The following is a 13,213-nucleotide window of genomic DNA, read 5'->3' on the forward strand; positions in this document are numbered from 1 at the left end:
TATTCGCTTATGTTCTGTCTTCAGGCACAATGGATCCCAAGGACTTCCTGGCGGAAGCCCAGATCATGAAGAAACTGCGCCACACCAAGCTCATACAGCTGTATGCGGTCTGCACTGTGGAGGAGCCCATCTACATTATCACAGAGCTGATGAAGCACGGTTCACTGCTGGAATATCTCCAAGGTATGGCAAGGACCAAACCAGTGCGACAACGAGTCTCATACCGAAACTTTTGCTGCTTGCATTAACCAAATTCTGAATCGAACAGTCTCTGTACACCTTATTTCATGCCACGCAACGTCAACATTGCAAACAACCAAACAATCCAACAACCAACCAAACAAACGCTCGCTTATCATGTCATATGTCAATTGCTTATTTTTGTTTTTAATATCTTTTAGCCATTGCAGGCAAGGGTCGTAGCCTTAAAATGCAAACTCTGATTGACATGGCGGCGCAAATAGCTGCTGGCATGGCCTACCTGGAGTCCCAGAATTACATTCACAGAGATTTGGCGGCACGCAATGTGCTTGTTGGCGATGGCAACATCGTCAAGATTGCCGACTTCGGCTTGGCCAGGTAATTACCACACGAAGCTGCAAACTAAAGTAAATCCTATTAATATTTGAAAAATCAAACCTGCTCAGGCTCATCAAGGAGGACGAGTACGAGGCTCGAGTGGGCGCCCGCTTCCCCATTAAATGGACTGCTCCCGAGGCGGCCAACTACAGCAAATTCTCAATCAAATCGGATGTCTGGAGTTTCGGTATTCTACTCACAGAGCTGGTCACCTACGGACGCATACCATATCCAGGTGAGTCCAAACCCTTCCGAAGTTGTTGTACAATGTAATTAAACGAATCGTCTACTCGCTTAGGCATGACCAATGCCGAGGTGCTGACGCAAGTGGAGCATGGATACCGAATGCCGCAGCCGCCCAACTGCGAGATGCGGCTGTACGAGATCATGCTGGAGTGCTGGCACAAGGACCCGATGCGCAGACCCACGTTCGAGACGCTCCAGTGGAAGCTGGAGGACTTCTACACATCCGATCAGAGCGACTACAAGGAGGCGCAGGCCTACTGATAAATGCTTCGCGGAGTCACGGACGCGGCCAGCAGCCGTGACGAGAAGCCAGACAGCTGCAAATAATCGCCGGGCATCCCAACAACGGACAATTCTTACTAAGTTACTTACTTGAGTTTTGCATAGATTTTCTACTGTTCAATCGCACACCCTGGGTGCTCTTGGGTTCGCTTGGGTGTGCTTGGGAGTCGTCTAGGTGACTCCATACGATGATACGATGATTCATGTTATTAGCGTTTAAGCTAACAAATAGTTGCTAAGGTGGAATGCAATTTCAAAGGACGTTCCATTGGGACATTCGTTTTTGTTGTTTATTATGACAAACATATTGATAGTTGGTCGAATTGATGCGTTCTAACACCCTTGTCGTACTTTTCGGTTAGCATATCACATGTATTATTATTCATATAACGCATATAGCATATACATACGCGCATACACACTTATATATATATATATATACGAACACTTATATATAGTATATACAAACGTACAGTCAGACGTATGCCGATGCCCTTCCATTATTCAAATATGCAAGCACACACACCCACTTACCCACCCTACCCTATTTTTCTTTAGTTTATAGGCCAATCTGAGAACGATATTTGCAGCACACAAATATGAACGAATGTTTCGCTTTTAGTTAATTCATTACATACATACGTGTCTTACCCAACTCTCACTCAACATTATCAACGACATTATATGCTTTATCACAAATAGGAAAAGTAAAAAGCAACACAAACGCCAATCATCAAGTGCTAGCTATACGCTATACGCTACTTTGCCGCGCGCAACAGCAAAAATCCATATGATTAATTTTTTTAGACTTTAATTGTAATTTGTAACCATTTAATAATATTCAGCTTATGATTAAAACACATACACATATACGAAAACATGTACATTTAGAACCAAGAAAATAAATTTCTTCATTATTTATAAATCTAAAATCCAAGCAATTCTATGGAATCGAAATCGCAAGTCTTTACTTATTGTTACAACCTTTGAAAAACAGGCATTCAATAATTTCATTGATATTTTAATGACAAATTTCACTTGCAATCAGCTGTCATTTAAAAAAAAATAGGTTTCCTAATGAAATGCAAACTATTAAGATCTTAAAGAATTTTAAATTGATTTTTTTAAAATCCAATTTTAATTGTAAATTTGGGAAAACAAATACTTTAAATTGACTTTTAGCAAATGTTGCCTAAGTTTTGGCTTTGTTTTTCCCATTTTTCAAAGTTTTACCAATAACAATACTAGAAAACGTTTATTTAATAATACAAGTACACAAACAAATTTTTCGAATATCTTAAATCATGACGAATTTGAAAGGAATTTGTTTTAAGCTCTTATTATTTTTCTCTGCCATGAGTAATTGCCTATTCATAAATGAAAATAAGATAGCCGATTTTGCAAAACTTGGTTACGCAGGACCGATTGTATTAGATTTATGGGTGTACAAGCTTTAGATGGCCGTAATATGCTTTTTATTGATTTATACTGCTTTGGTGAGTATGTTTGTGAGTGGATAGGAGAGAGCGTCGGGCGATTCTGTTCTTCCAGAAAGCCAATAGATCCATTTAACCCATTTTCAATGCGTAATCTATTTACATTTACTTTGAAGAATGCATTAAACGAAGGCTGATTTTATTAATGTATGCTAACCTTAGAATGAGTTTTATGTAGTCTGTAAAAAGTACTCTGAAATCTGTCATTATAATCTAGATCTGTACTGAAATGCACAAAATATTTAAGTATGTGTTTAAAGAGGCGTAATACTGCCACTGAAGCAACTTTAATCAAAACATACCGAGTTCAGCGAACCTCTCGATTTATTTATCCAATTTGGTGCGCCATACGACATAAGAATGGTGATTAATGCAACTTATTTAACTTTTAACAAAGAATGTCATATTTAATATGTAAAGAAATTATATTGAACAAATAGTAATCATGTATAACGATCGATTTCAACGTCTATTTAAAGAAGATGGATGGCTAGTTTTCCAATCAAAGTAATGTAGAAAATAAGAACATATATATGCTTACCCCAACTGACACGATATATATATATATGAATAAAGTAATATAATTATTTTTAAAAAGTTCGCTTTGATCTATGTACGTACGACAAGCGCTCCAAGTATGGACATTGGCGGTCAACGCAAGTCGGCTCCACTTCTGGCCATAGTTGATTAAATTTGGTCAATGCGATTCCCCGGACCAGATCGATCACCCATAGTTTGTTTAGAGATCCCTCCCCCCCTCCTCCCCCTAAAATGTCGCTCTGTGCGCTTCACTCCCCATTCAGACAATGCGGATTAGGGGTGCGCCACGCTCCCGTACCGCTCCGCCCAGCCCATAAACGAACTCGAACAAACAATGCCAATTGATGACTGCGACTACTCCAAACATTCGTGAGTGAGTCAACAATGCGGCTTTGTGCTTTGTTTTCGCCTCGATTTGCGATTTGCAGTGGCCAGTGTGAGTGCGAGTGCGCGTGCGATTCTCCTCCACTATTTCCTTATAAGGCAATGCTGGTGCAGCTGTTTTTGGGGTTTGAGGTTTGGGGTTTCACTTGCAATCAATCAATGTGAAACTACCGCTAATCATGGGCGGGGTCGTGTGATAAGCGGAGCGAATCCAGGCTGATTCACCCACCCACCCAGCCATATGCATAGATATCCGTGGCCGGCGGAAATCGCCGGCAGAGAGCTGTCCACCAAGTGATTGGTTATCAACTCACTTCCTGCAAACCGATGCTTGCTCGCATCTGACTCAAACACACAAACACCAGAGCAGAGCAGAGCAGGCCGCCTTATTAGTAAGCGCTTTATCGGCGCTTAACGCCTTCGCCGTACCGCATGCCAATGAAATGAGCGCATAGTATGTATCAGATCGCCGGTTAGTCATACGTACATATTTTAGCCAAATGCTAGTTACTACAAAAGAATAATGATTAGACGGGGGGGTTTTTTCAGTTCTTTTCGTCGCTTTATTTTTTAAGAAGCGGTTACAAGTATTTTAGTGGTATGGTATGCTTTAGTTTAATACATATGTAGGAATGCATGGAAGTTGTGATGGAAATGCCAAATCTGATACAATTATAGAGGCCAATGTGCGTATGAACTTGAATTTGGAAAAGAACACAATATGGTTTGCTTATGCGTACATGCTACAATTGTGTAAAAAAGTGTTGTGGAATGCATTCTCCCGGAAGATGCGGGTATGTTGGGCGCTTGCTCCCGGTGTTAATGTACTCATGCCAATACTTCTGACTCCCGGCCTTTGTCTGTAGTGGGCGTGTTCGGTTGCGGTGCGTTGCGAAACGACCACGCCCAACTCGGCACTCCTGCTTAGAAGCACTTGCGATGGACAATGGAAGGGCCGGACTCGTCGTACTCCTGCTTCGAGATCCACATCTGCTGGAAGGTGGACAACGAGGCCAGGATGGAGCCACCGATCCACACAGAGTACTTGCGCTCTGGCGGAGCGACAATCTTGATCTTCATGGTGGACGGAGCCAGGGCGGTGATCTCCTTCTGCATGCGATCAGCAATGCCCGGGTACATGGTGGTACCGCCGGACAGCACAGTGTTGGCGTACAGATCCTTGCGGATGTCGACGTCGCACTTCATGATCGAGTTGTAGGTGGTCTCATGGATGCCGCAGGCCTCCATGCCCAGGAACGAGGGCTGGAAGAGCGACTCGGGGCAGCGGAAGCGCTCGTTACCAATGGTGATGACCTGTCCGTCGGGCAGCTCGTACGACTTCTCCAGCGAGGAGCTGGATGCGGCCGTGGCCATCTCCTGCTCGAAGTCGAGGGCAACGTAGCAGAGCTTCTCCTTGATGTCGCGCACGATCTCACGCTCGGCGGTGGTGGTGAACGAGTAGCCGCGCTCGGTCAGGATCTTCATCAGATAGTCGGTCAGATCGCGACCGGCCAGATCCAGACGCAAGATGGCGTGGGGCAGGGCATAGCCCTCATAGATGGGCACGGTGTGGGAGACACCGTCGCCGGAGTCCAAAACAATACCGGTGGTACGTCCGGAGGCGTACAGCGAGAGCACAGCCTGGATGGCCACATACATGGCCGGGGTGTTGAAGGTCTCGAACATGATCTGGGTCATCTTCTCGCGATTGGCCTTGGGGTTGAGCGGAGCCTCGGTGAGCAGGACGGGGTGCTCCTCGGGGGCGACGCGCAGCTCATTGTAGAAGGTGTGATGCCAGATCTTCTCCATGTCATCCCAGTTGGTCACGATGCCGTGCTCGATGGGATACTTCAGGGTGAGGATACCGCGCTTGCTCTGCGCCTCATCGCCCACATAGGAGTCCTTCTGGCCCATGCCGACCATCACGCCCTGGTGACGTGGACGGCCCACAATCGAGGGGAAGACGGCACGCGGTGCGTCATCGCCGGCAAAGCCGGCTTTGCACATGCCGGATCCGTTGTCGACCACCAAAGCTGCAACCTCTTCGTCACACATTTTGCTGTAGATTGGTTGGGATCTGCAATGGAGAACAACGCCAAATATGTACACTAGAATCGGGACAGCGGCTTCTACACCAAAAGAACAATGCCAAGTACAGGCAGGCAAAAAAAAAAAAAAAAAAAAACGCAGACAGACTCAACTCCACTCCACTCCACTCCGCTTCCCGGAAAACCAGGCGGGCGGAGTGGAACGGGGCGGAGCGGAGGACTCGCGCACGCACAGACGAACAAGGAGACGGGCAGGAATCTTACCTTTTATGGAAAAATGTAAAACGAGTAGCTTTTAGTTATCCGCTGCGCAAACTTAGCACAATGACTGACGCTCTAAGATTGAATTGACCGACGCCTACTTTTTCGACTTAAAGTGGTTGAAAAGCAGTGTGACCATCTGCCACGCAAAATAATGTGCTACTTCACCAAATGAAAATACCAGAAGGCCACCGTTCAAACAGCAATTCTGGTATTTTTTCTTTATCATGGTCGCTGATATAAACTTTAAAATAACAATAGAAATATTTTGATTTGGGCCAAGGGTTGGTTATTCCCTTTTATGGCATTTGCAATTCAGTCATGTCAAAAATTTACCCCAAGAACTTGACAGCGGCTGCACATTATCTTATTATTAAAACTTCCATTTTTAGTTATTATAAAATAGAATATTTATTCACAATAAGTATCTTTAATTAAGCGTGTTTATGTAGAGTGTGTTTGGCGAAATCACACCGCTAAACAGCAAAGGTAATTAGGTGCTAGAAAATAACAATTTGTTTCGTTTAAAGTTTTATATCAGTTGCCGAAAAAAAAGACTATTTTAAAAGGGTTTTTCTAAAAAAAAATTTAAAAGGTTGCAGGAACCACAATTCTAAAATGCACAAAACACTGGTAAAATCAAATTTGGCCCAGGACACTGTTTTGAGGGACCAAACAACATTGTTTTTTTAACACACTATATTGTTAGTAATAAAGTTTTTCAAAGATCGAAAAATTAAATAAATAGCTATAAATCCTTCGTACACATTTGACCAAATGTAAAAAAAAACAGTGTGTGCCAGTGGAATCCTGCTATTTTGTTTCGGCTTCATTCAGCTAAAGACATGGCGTTTTCCAACACCGAACCTCTTTGTTTCGGCCACCCCACCCGTGCAACCTTCCCCGCTGGCCAGACATCGTCGATTCCAAACTGATAGCGGCAGCCAGGCTAGTCATCATCATCAACAACATGGTGGACATCAACCTGGAGTGTGTGCACCAGATAGAGCCGAAGAGCCGACCCACGGGCCAGCAGCAGCAGGATCTGAAGGACGCCTACCTGGAGGCGGTGCGCATTCTGCTGGTGCTGCTGGAGAACGTCCTGGCTCAGCCGGAGAACTCCAAGTTCCGCACCATACGGCTGGAGAACAAAACGATCAAGGAGAAGCTGCTCAGCCTGCCCGGCTGCGAGCGGCTGCTGGACGCCATCGGTTTTGTCCGCTCTCCTGGCTCCAATGCCTACATCTTGCCCACCGATGTGTCCCTGCAGCAGGTGCAGAAGTATCGGGATGTCCTGAGCGAACGGCGCTCCGCCTGGCTCAGTGGAACCGTGCCCAAGAGTAAGCTTGTCCCTACGAGTGAGCATCCTAAAGTACAACTTAGTGTCTTTTATAGATCCGCCACAGACGAGCGCCGTCAGCATTCCGCCCTCGCCGCTGTTCATCAAACCCTCGGTGGAGTACCGCCAGCGAATCGCGTTCCCGCGTGTGCTGGTAAGCAATTCCTCGAACGCTATTGATCCTGCTGGCTGGCTGGCTGGCTTCTGACCTGACCACTTATTTTCAGCGCACCTCCAACAACTTTCTGCAGTCGCTGGAGTTGTACTCCGATGCCGTCATGCAATACGAGGACATGCTGCTGCTGGCCACCGGCCGTGCTCTAATCCCCGTGGACGAGCTGACCGACAGGGCGAGCGAGAAGCTGATAGAGATGCAGGAGCGGATTGCCGCGGGCGAGTGCCAGGAGAAGGAGCCCTGCGTTCGAGACCTGCTGCTCGTGGAGCTTGTCAACTGGTTCAACACGCAGTTCTTCCAGTGGGTCAACAACATACCATGTCGCGTGTGCGGCAGCGAGGAGAGCAAGCTGCGACGCACCCAGCGGGAGGGCGATGTCCGGGTTGAGGTGACAGTCTGCTGCGGTCAGGAGAGCAAGTTCTACCGCTACAACGACATCTCGCAGCTCCTGGTCTCGCGCAAGGGCCGGTGCGGAGAGTATGCCAACTGTTTTACATTCCTCTGCCGCTGCCTGGACTACGACGCTCGCATTGTCCACTCCCACTTCGATCACGTGTGGACCGAGGTGTATTCCGAGTCCCAGATGCGCTGGCTGCACGTGGACCCCTCCGACAATGTGGTTGACTCGCCGCTGATGTATCAACACGGCTGGAAGCGCCACATCGACTACGTGCTCGCCTACTCGCGGGACGACATCCAGGACGTGACTTGGCGATACACGAACGACCACCAGAGGATCCTACAGTTGCGCAAGCTGTGCAGCGAAAAGGAACTGGTGCAAACTCTGGAGGCGATTCGCACCAAGCGGCGGCGAAATTGCACCGCCGAACGAAGATTGTTCCTTGGTCAACGCAGCATGTTCGAGGTCATCGGTTTAACCGTAGAGCGGTAAGCTTTTAAATTCACTCTTTAACCAGACACCGAACTAATTCAATACCTTCCCTTTCAGCAAACCAACGGAGAACGAGCTGAAGGGCCGAAGTTCGGGTAGTCTATCGTGGCGTCAATCCCGTGGAGAGCACACATTCACCAACGTGAGTGAACTTCGATTGCCGGCTCGGTGCTTGTGACGACTTATTACTTTTACAGATTTACGTATTCACCCCGAACGAAGCTGAGTTGCAGAAACGACAGTTTAATTTGCGTTACAGCTGCGCCACCGACACATACGAACGGTATGCAAAAGGTGGGTAACGAATCTAACTCTATCTGTGTCGGACTACTATAAACTCCCATGCACGCAGATGATGGACGCATCACTATTCTGGATACGTATAAAACCTGGCAAAAGGCACAGTTTTCCTCAAAGAATATATTCCGAAAAGTGGAACGCGATTGGAAGATGGCTTATTTGGCGAGAGTAGAGGACACTGATGGCGCTGAAATTGTTTGGAAGTTCGATTTCAGCACATCAAACCTAAAGGTAAAGTCCTACCACTTGGTTTTTGAGACGAAAACTTTTGGAGAGGGAAAAATTGCTGTGACCGTGGAGGCCATCGATGGCAGCGCCTCCGTTGAAAATGCCAATGGATTCCAGATTGTGGCCAAGCTGACGGGTGGAAAGGGCGACGTTGCGTGGCAGCACACCCAGCTCTTTAGGCAAAGTTTGAACTCCCGCGAATACCCCTTCGAACTGCAGGTTGAGCTACACTAGAGCCCACTAAAACTATATTCCAAAATCAAACTATTATTGTAAATAAGCATGTACGATTCCCAGTTTGGATGAAAATGTTGAATATAATAATGGATAATTTATATTAAATGTAAGATCATGGCACATAGTGTCTCTGTAACTATACCTAAAGGCTAAGAGCTTTGCTCTTGGATTCTAAGAACGAAATCAAAGTAAGAACAACTTTGTACTCTGTGACTATCATACAACTTTTATTATTGTCGTTTGGATCGGGGTGGACTCACGAGGAAAAGATTGGCATCAAATAATACAGATTTTTAAGAAAACTACCGGTATTGTTGTTGGTGTGAAGTGTTGGACCTTTGCCACAGTTACGTACCCCATTAATACGTCATAGATTTGTCGATTTGCGATTTACGATAATTTAAATAATCAAAAACAAGAAAGAACCTAACCTAGCTCTATTGGCTCAACAAAAAATACAGCACCAACAAAAAATGATGCAGATTTATTTGACCTTTATTTTTTTGATTTGATTTCGGTATAACTAATAAAATAATTATTTGAATTTTATATTCACAAATTGTGGTGTACTATGAACTTTTTAATAAGATAGTTATTAATTATTTAAATACAAAACATTACTAGGTTTTTGACCTTTAACATAAGAAAATCCCTGTACGATAGGGTTTTCTTAGTTTAAGTAGGGATAATTCAAGAGTAAGAACTCGAAATGGACTTAGATGGGGAGTTCGAATTGGAATCTCTGTGATATATGGTCGTTTTTGACTCCTATCCCCTTCTTGGTTTTGTTTGAGAGAACTTCACACGCAAAATCATTTATACGATCGAAGCAAGACTACAAACATATATGGAGACCTTTTGTCTATAACAAAAGTTTGCTCAAATTGCAAACGAGCTGCGTGCTGCTAGTCACCAATTTGATAAGTTTTACTTTCTGATTTACTGATTTCGCACCAAGCGGTGTTCCCACTTTTTATCTACTGGCTTAAGGCTCAAGCACTGATAATGAATATACAAAAATACATCCTGTCTACTTCCACACCAACACTTAAGATAAAAGCCCAAAGTATACTTATCAGAAATCGATGTTGATTCTAATAGAACTATGTATGCATTTTATTGTTAGTGAATCACAACAATCATTAGCGCCCCCCGGAAGTAATTAAAATAATAATATTGTTTGTTTCCTTAATGGTCCATGTTTAAGATAAAGGAAGAGTTGTGGTACAAAATACTTTTACGGATCACATGTAATCTCCAAAAACGTACTTAGAGGTGAGTGTGCTGGTAACAGATGGGATTTGGCCGTCTCTGAAAAAAAAGGAAGCCCAATTATAATTGGCCTGAAATAGGACTCCATTTTGTCCACTCACTTGGTTTGCGCTTTGACCACCCGTCGCACGTCCGTCATTATGGTGTCGATGTCCGAGGTCTTGCCCTTTTGGTTGAGTGCCTCACACAGGGTCTGGATAAACGGAGTACCGTCCTCGGTGCGGTAGGAGACATACCCCTCGTAGGTGCTGTAGCACTTGAGGATCTCGTTGGGTGACCCATTGGGCTGGGCGGCGTCCGTCATGAAGCCGCCCAGCTCGTTGGCGCCCTTGCAGGCCTGGACGAACAGCAGCTTGGGCTTGTCCTTCAGCGTCTGGTTGCGCAGGATGGGAAAGAGCATGTCGTAGTCCAGGGAGTAGTCATCGTCCTTCGCCGCGAGTCTGTCGTTGCGCGTTCCATGGGTGAGGATCACCAGGACCAGAGCGCTCTTCTCCCCAAAGTCCTTAGTCTCCACTGTGACACATAATTGTTGAGATGTGGATTGACTTACAAAAGTGATCTCTGACTATACTTACGCATATGCACTGTTCGCTTGATGGTGGCCAAAGTGGCGTCCTTGATCACCTCCACCTTGCACTTGAGCTGCTCAAAGGAGGCGCGCAGGACCTTCACATCCTGGGCACTGCCCGTACGGTACTCATTCTTGCTGTCGAACCGCTCGTGATTGAAGATATACACCCTGGCGGGCTGCAGTTTCTTCTTGCTCAGGCTGAACTTTGAACTTCCCAGGCTGAGTAGATTGGTGCCCTGGGCGTCAAAGCTGCGTGGTGTGGTCGTAACCTTGGGCTTGGTTGCCGATGCGGCTAGACTGACGAAGGGTTTGGGCACGGCAGTGGAGGTCAGCACGGTGTCAGCTGGCTTGGGGGTTGACTTAAAGATGCTCGTGAACGAAGAGCTGGATGGCGTTGGCTTGGAAGGACTGGACAGACTTGTAACGGAGCTGGTGGCACTCGAACTGGTGACTCCTGTTGGAGCCTTGGCGTATGGAGATGTGTAGGTTATGGCCAGGCTCGGCTTCTTGGCGTAGGGAGAGACGTAGGTGGAGCTGGAGCTTTTGGCCGTGGAGGAGAACGGCGCCCAGGTGGGCTTACTGCCCTTCAGTTTCACGCGCTGCGTCTCCACATGCTGGGTGACCGTATTGCCGTTCTTCTTGGTCACGGTTGTCTGCTCGGTCTTAACTATCGTGCTGGACCGCTTGCCGCCATTGCTGGCCGTGGCCTTGAACGGCTGTGTGGAGCGGAAGGAGACCCCATTTAGGCTAGGCGGTCGGGAACGGGAGGAGGTGGTGGTCGTGGTAGTTGTGGTTGTGCCGCTGGCTCCGTCACCACCCATCCGCATCTGGGCGAGGAGCAGCTCCAGCTCCGCCTGGCTGGGCGTGCGACGTGTTACCATCTCTGTGACATTCGCCACTTGTGAGTGCGTCACCGTTTGCCGGGTGGACTGGAAGGTGATCGTCTGTGTGTTGCTGTTCGTGATCGTCGAGTTCTGCACGGCCGTGTTAGTCGTCGCCGTGGACGCACTGGTGGTCTTGACGCGTGTGCGCGGGTCCTGCACCACCAGCGCCTGGCTCTGGCTGGGCTGGCTGCGATCCGTCTCGGTTTTCTTGCTCCACCAACCCATTATCGCTCCGGTTTGGCGTGTGTTCGAAGCCTTCAATCTTTATCTCGCTCTGTTCCGCAGTAGCTATGTGTATGTGGCGTGTCGCACTTCTGCTCCGAACGGCGATTCTCGCGGGACTGAATGGCGAAAAGAATTCCGCATAAAGAGAGCGACGAGATAAGGTGGCTTATTCATCGGATGCCCCCCGCCGCTCTGATCTGATTTTATCCAGCTCCTCGACGACCCTTCACCAAAGCACACTGGGCCGCAAAACATTTGTTTTTTTAGCATAAACCAAACTTATTTTTAAAATCTTGTTTGTATTTTATTTATATGTATGTAAGGTAGATTGAATCAAAAATTAAAAATGTAATTGTAGTGTTAAACGATAGCAAAACTTTCACAATGCTTTGTGGATCTGTTGTATCTACACATCAAAAGTTTTAACAAATGCCGTTTTTTAATATCTTAACTTAAAATCTACATAAAAATATTTCAAATAACAGATACTTTAATAATTAAAATAAATATGCCTAATAAAATTTTCAAAATAAAATGTATTACTTATACGCCATGTTGGTTGTATGGCCAAACATGTAGACGTGGTGCAAACGTGTTAGTTAATTGGTTCCCAAGCCTAAATATATCATAATATATATTATTGATTGAACCTTTGCCAAGAGAAAGACAATTTGACCCACTGTGCACGGTGCTAATAGCACACCGTTGTATGTGTTATCTCCGAGACGGCTGATAACCAGAGCTCGCCATGGGTCTCTCTCTTTTTTCCTGCTTAGATAGTATCTCCGGGTATACCCCCGCTCACACACTTACTCATTCTACGCTCAAACTTTTTCAATTGCTGAACTTTTAATGGCAAATGATCTTTCCTGTTATAAACAGGCCAAACAACCTCGTTTACTTTAACAACACCTGTAGCGGAAGCTCTTTTTTTATCTTCAAGATTCCCCTTAAGAGTATCTACTACTCAGATGAACATGTGAAAGTTACTGGTATTCATCCGACTGCACTTTTGTTTGCATAAAGGGTTGCTTAATTATACGTATGTATTTTGTTGTCTTATTCATCGCTGCCGCTTTCTTTTGTTGACAAAGAGCAACAAATTCCAAGAATCATATTTAACGAAAACAAAAAGAAACAAAATCAGCTGTTAAAAATAAAACAAAACACTGTTCTCTTAAATATGTGAAAGAGACACTGCTCTTAACTTGCGTTCCAACATTAACTCTCTTTGGCCATTCAACTTACCAGCTT

The 13,213-nt window shown here is 45.7% G+C and overlaps 4 protein-coding genes across 7 annotated transcripts in view; 2 read left to right on the plus strand and 2 right to left on the minus strand.

Moving 5' to 3' along the window:
- LOC108134659 (tyrosine-protein kinase Src42A) overlaps nucleotides 1-2,039 on the plus strand; it is a 33,342-nt gene extending 31,303 nt beyond the window's left edge. For 2 of the 3 annotated variants that reach the window (XM_017255053.2, XM_017255051.2), the window contains exons 7-10: nucleotides 25-183; nucleotides 402-579; nucleotides 648-814; nucleotides 878-2,039. In XM_017255053.2, coding sequence (XP_017110542.1) covers nucleotides 25-183; nucleotides 402-579; nucleotides 648-814; nucleotides 878-1,086 — 713 coding nt within the window. In that variant the 3' untranslated portion in view covers nucleotides 1,087-2,039. The remainder of the gene's footprint in view (nucleotides 1-24; nucleotides 184-401; nucleotides 580-647; nucleotides 815-877) is intronic. The other variant, XM_017255052.2, reaches the window with a different exon arrangement.
- A 2,028-nt stretch (nucleotides 2,040-4,067) lies between these two features.
- LOC108134657 (actin-42A) lies at nucleotides 4,068-5,968 on the minus strand. Its single transcript, XM_017255050.2, has 2 exons — nucleotides 5,840-5,968; nucleotides 4,068-5,604 (listed from the first exon to the last, which is right to left on the minus strand). The coding sequence occupies exon 2, from the start codon at nucleotides 5,580-5,582 to the stop codon at nucleotides 4,452-4,454; it is 1,131 nt and encodes a 376-aa protein (XP_017110539.1). The 5' UTR covers nucleotides 5,583-5,604; nucleotides 5,840-5,968; the 3' UTR covers nucleotides 4,068-4,451.
- Nucleotides 5,969-6,702: 734 nt separating this feature from the next.
- LOC108134671 (peptide-N(4)-(N-acetyl-beta-glucosaminyl)asparagine amidase) lies at nucleotides 6,703-9,226 on the plus strand. Of its 2 annotated transcripts, none has more exons than XM_017255067.2 (6): nucleotides 6,703-7,176; nucleotides 7,220-7,329; nucleotides 7,403-8,238; nucleotides 8,300-8,384; nucleotides 8,440-8,536; nucleotides 8,595-9,226. In XM_017255067.2, the coding sequence occupies exons 1-6, from the start codon at nucleotides 6,807-6,809 to the stop codon at nucleotides 9,002-9,004; spliced, it is 1,908 nt and encodes a 635-aa protein (XP_017110556.1). In that variant the 5' UTR covers nucleotides 6,703-6,806; the 3' UTR covers nucleotides 9,005-9,226. The 2 variants fall into 2 exon arrangements, with proteins under 2 accessions (XP_017110556.1, XP_017110557.1); XM_017255068.2 differs by having other exon boundaries at nucleotides 6,705-7,176; nucleotides 7,232-7,329.
- Nucleotides 9,227-10,099: 873 nt separating this feature from the next.
- LOC108134661 (cell death protein 3) lies at nucleotides 10,100-12,087 on the minus strand. Its single transcript, XM_017255056.2, has 3 exons — nucleotides 10,855-12,087; nucleotides 10,381-10,792; nucleotides 10,100-10,318 (listed from the first exon to the last, which is right to left on the minus strand). Exons 1-3 carry the CDS (start codon nucleotides 11,957-11,959, stop codon nucleotides 10,252-10,254), a joined length of 1,584 nt encoding a protein of 527 aa, XP_017110545.1. The 5' UTR covers nucleotides 11,960-12,087; the 3' UTR covers nucleotides 10,100-10,251.
- Nucleotides 12,088-13,213: the final 1,126 nt, after the last annotated feature.

This window comes from Drosophila elegans, unplaced genomic scaffold, assembly GCF_018152505.1.
Source record: "Drosophila elegans isolate 14027-0461.03 unplaced genomic scaffold, ASM1815250v1 contig_520, whole genome shotgun sequence".
In the NCBI taxonomy this organism is placed as follows: domain Eukaryota; kingdom Metazoa; phylum Arthropoda; class Insecta; order Diptera; family Drosophilidae; genus Drosophila; species Drosophila elegans.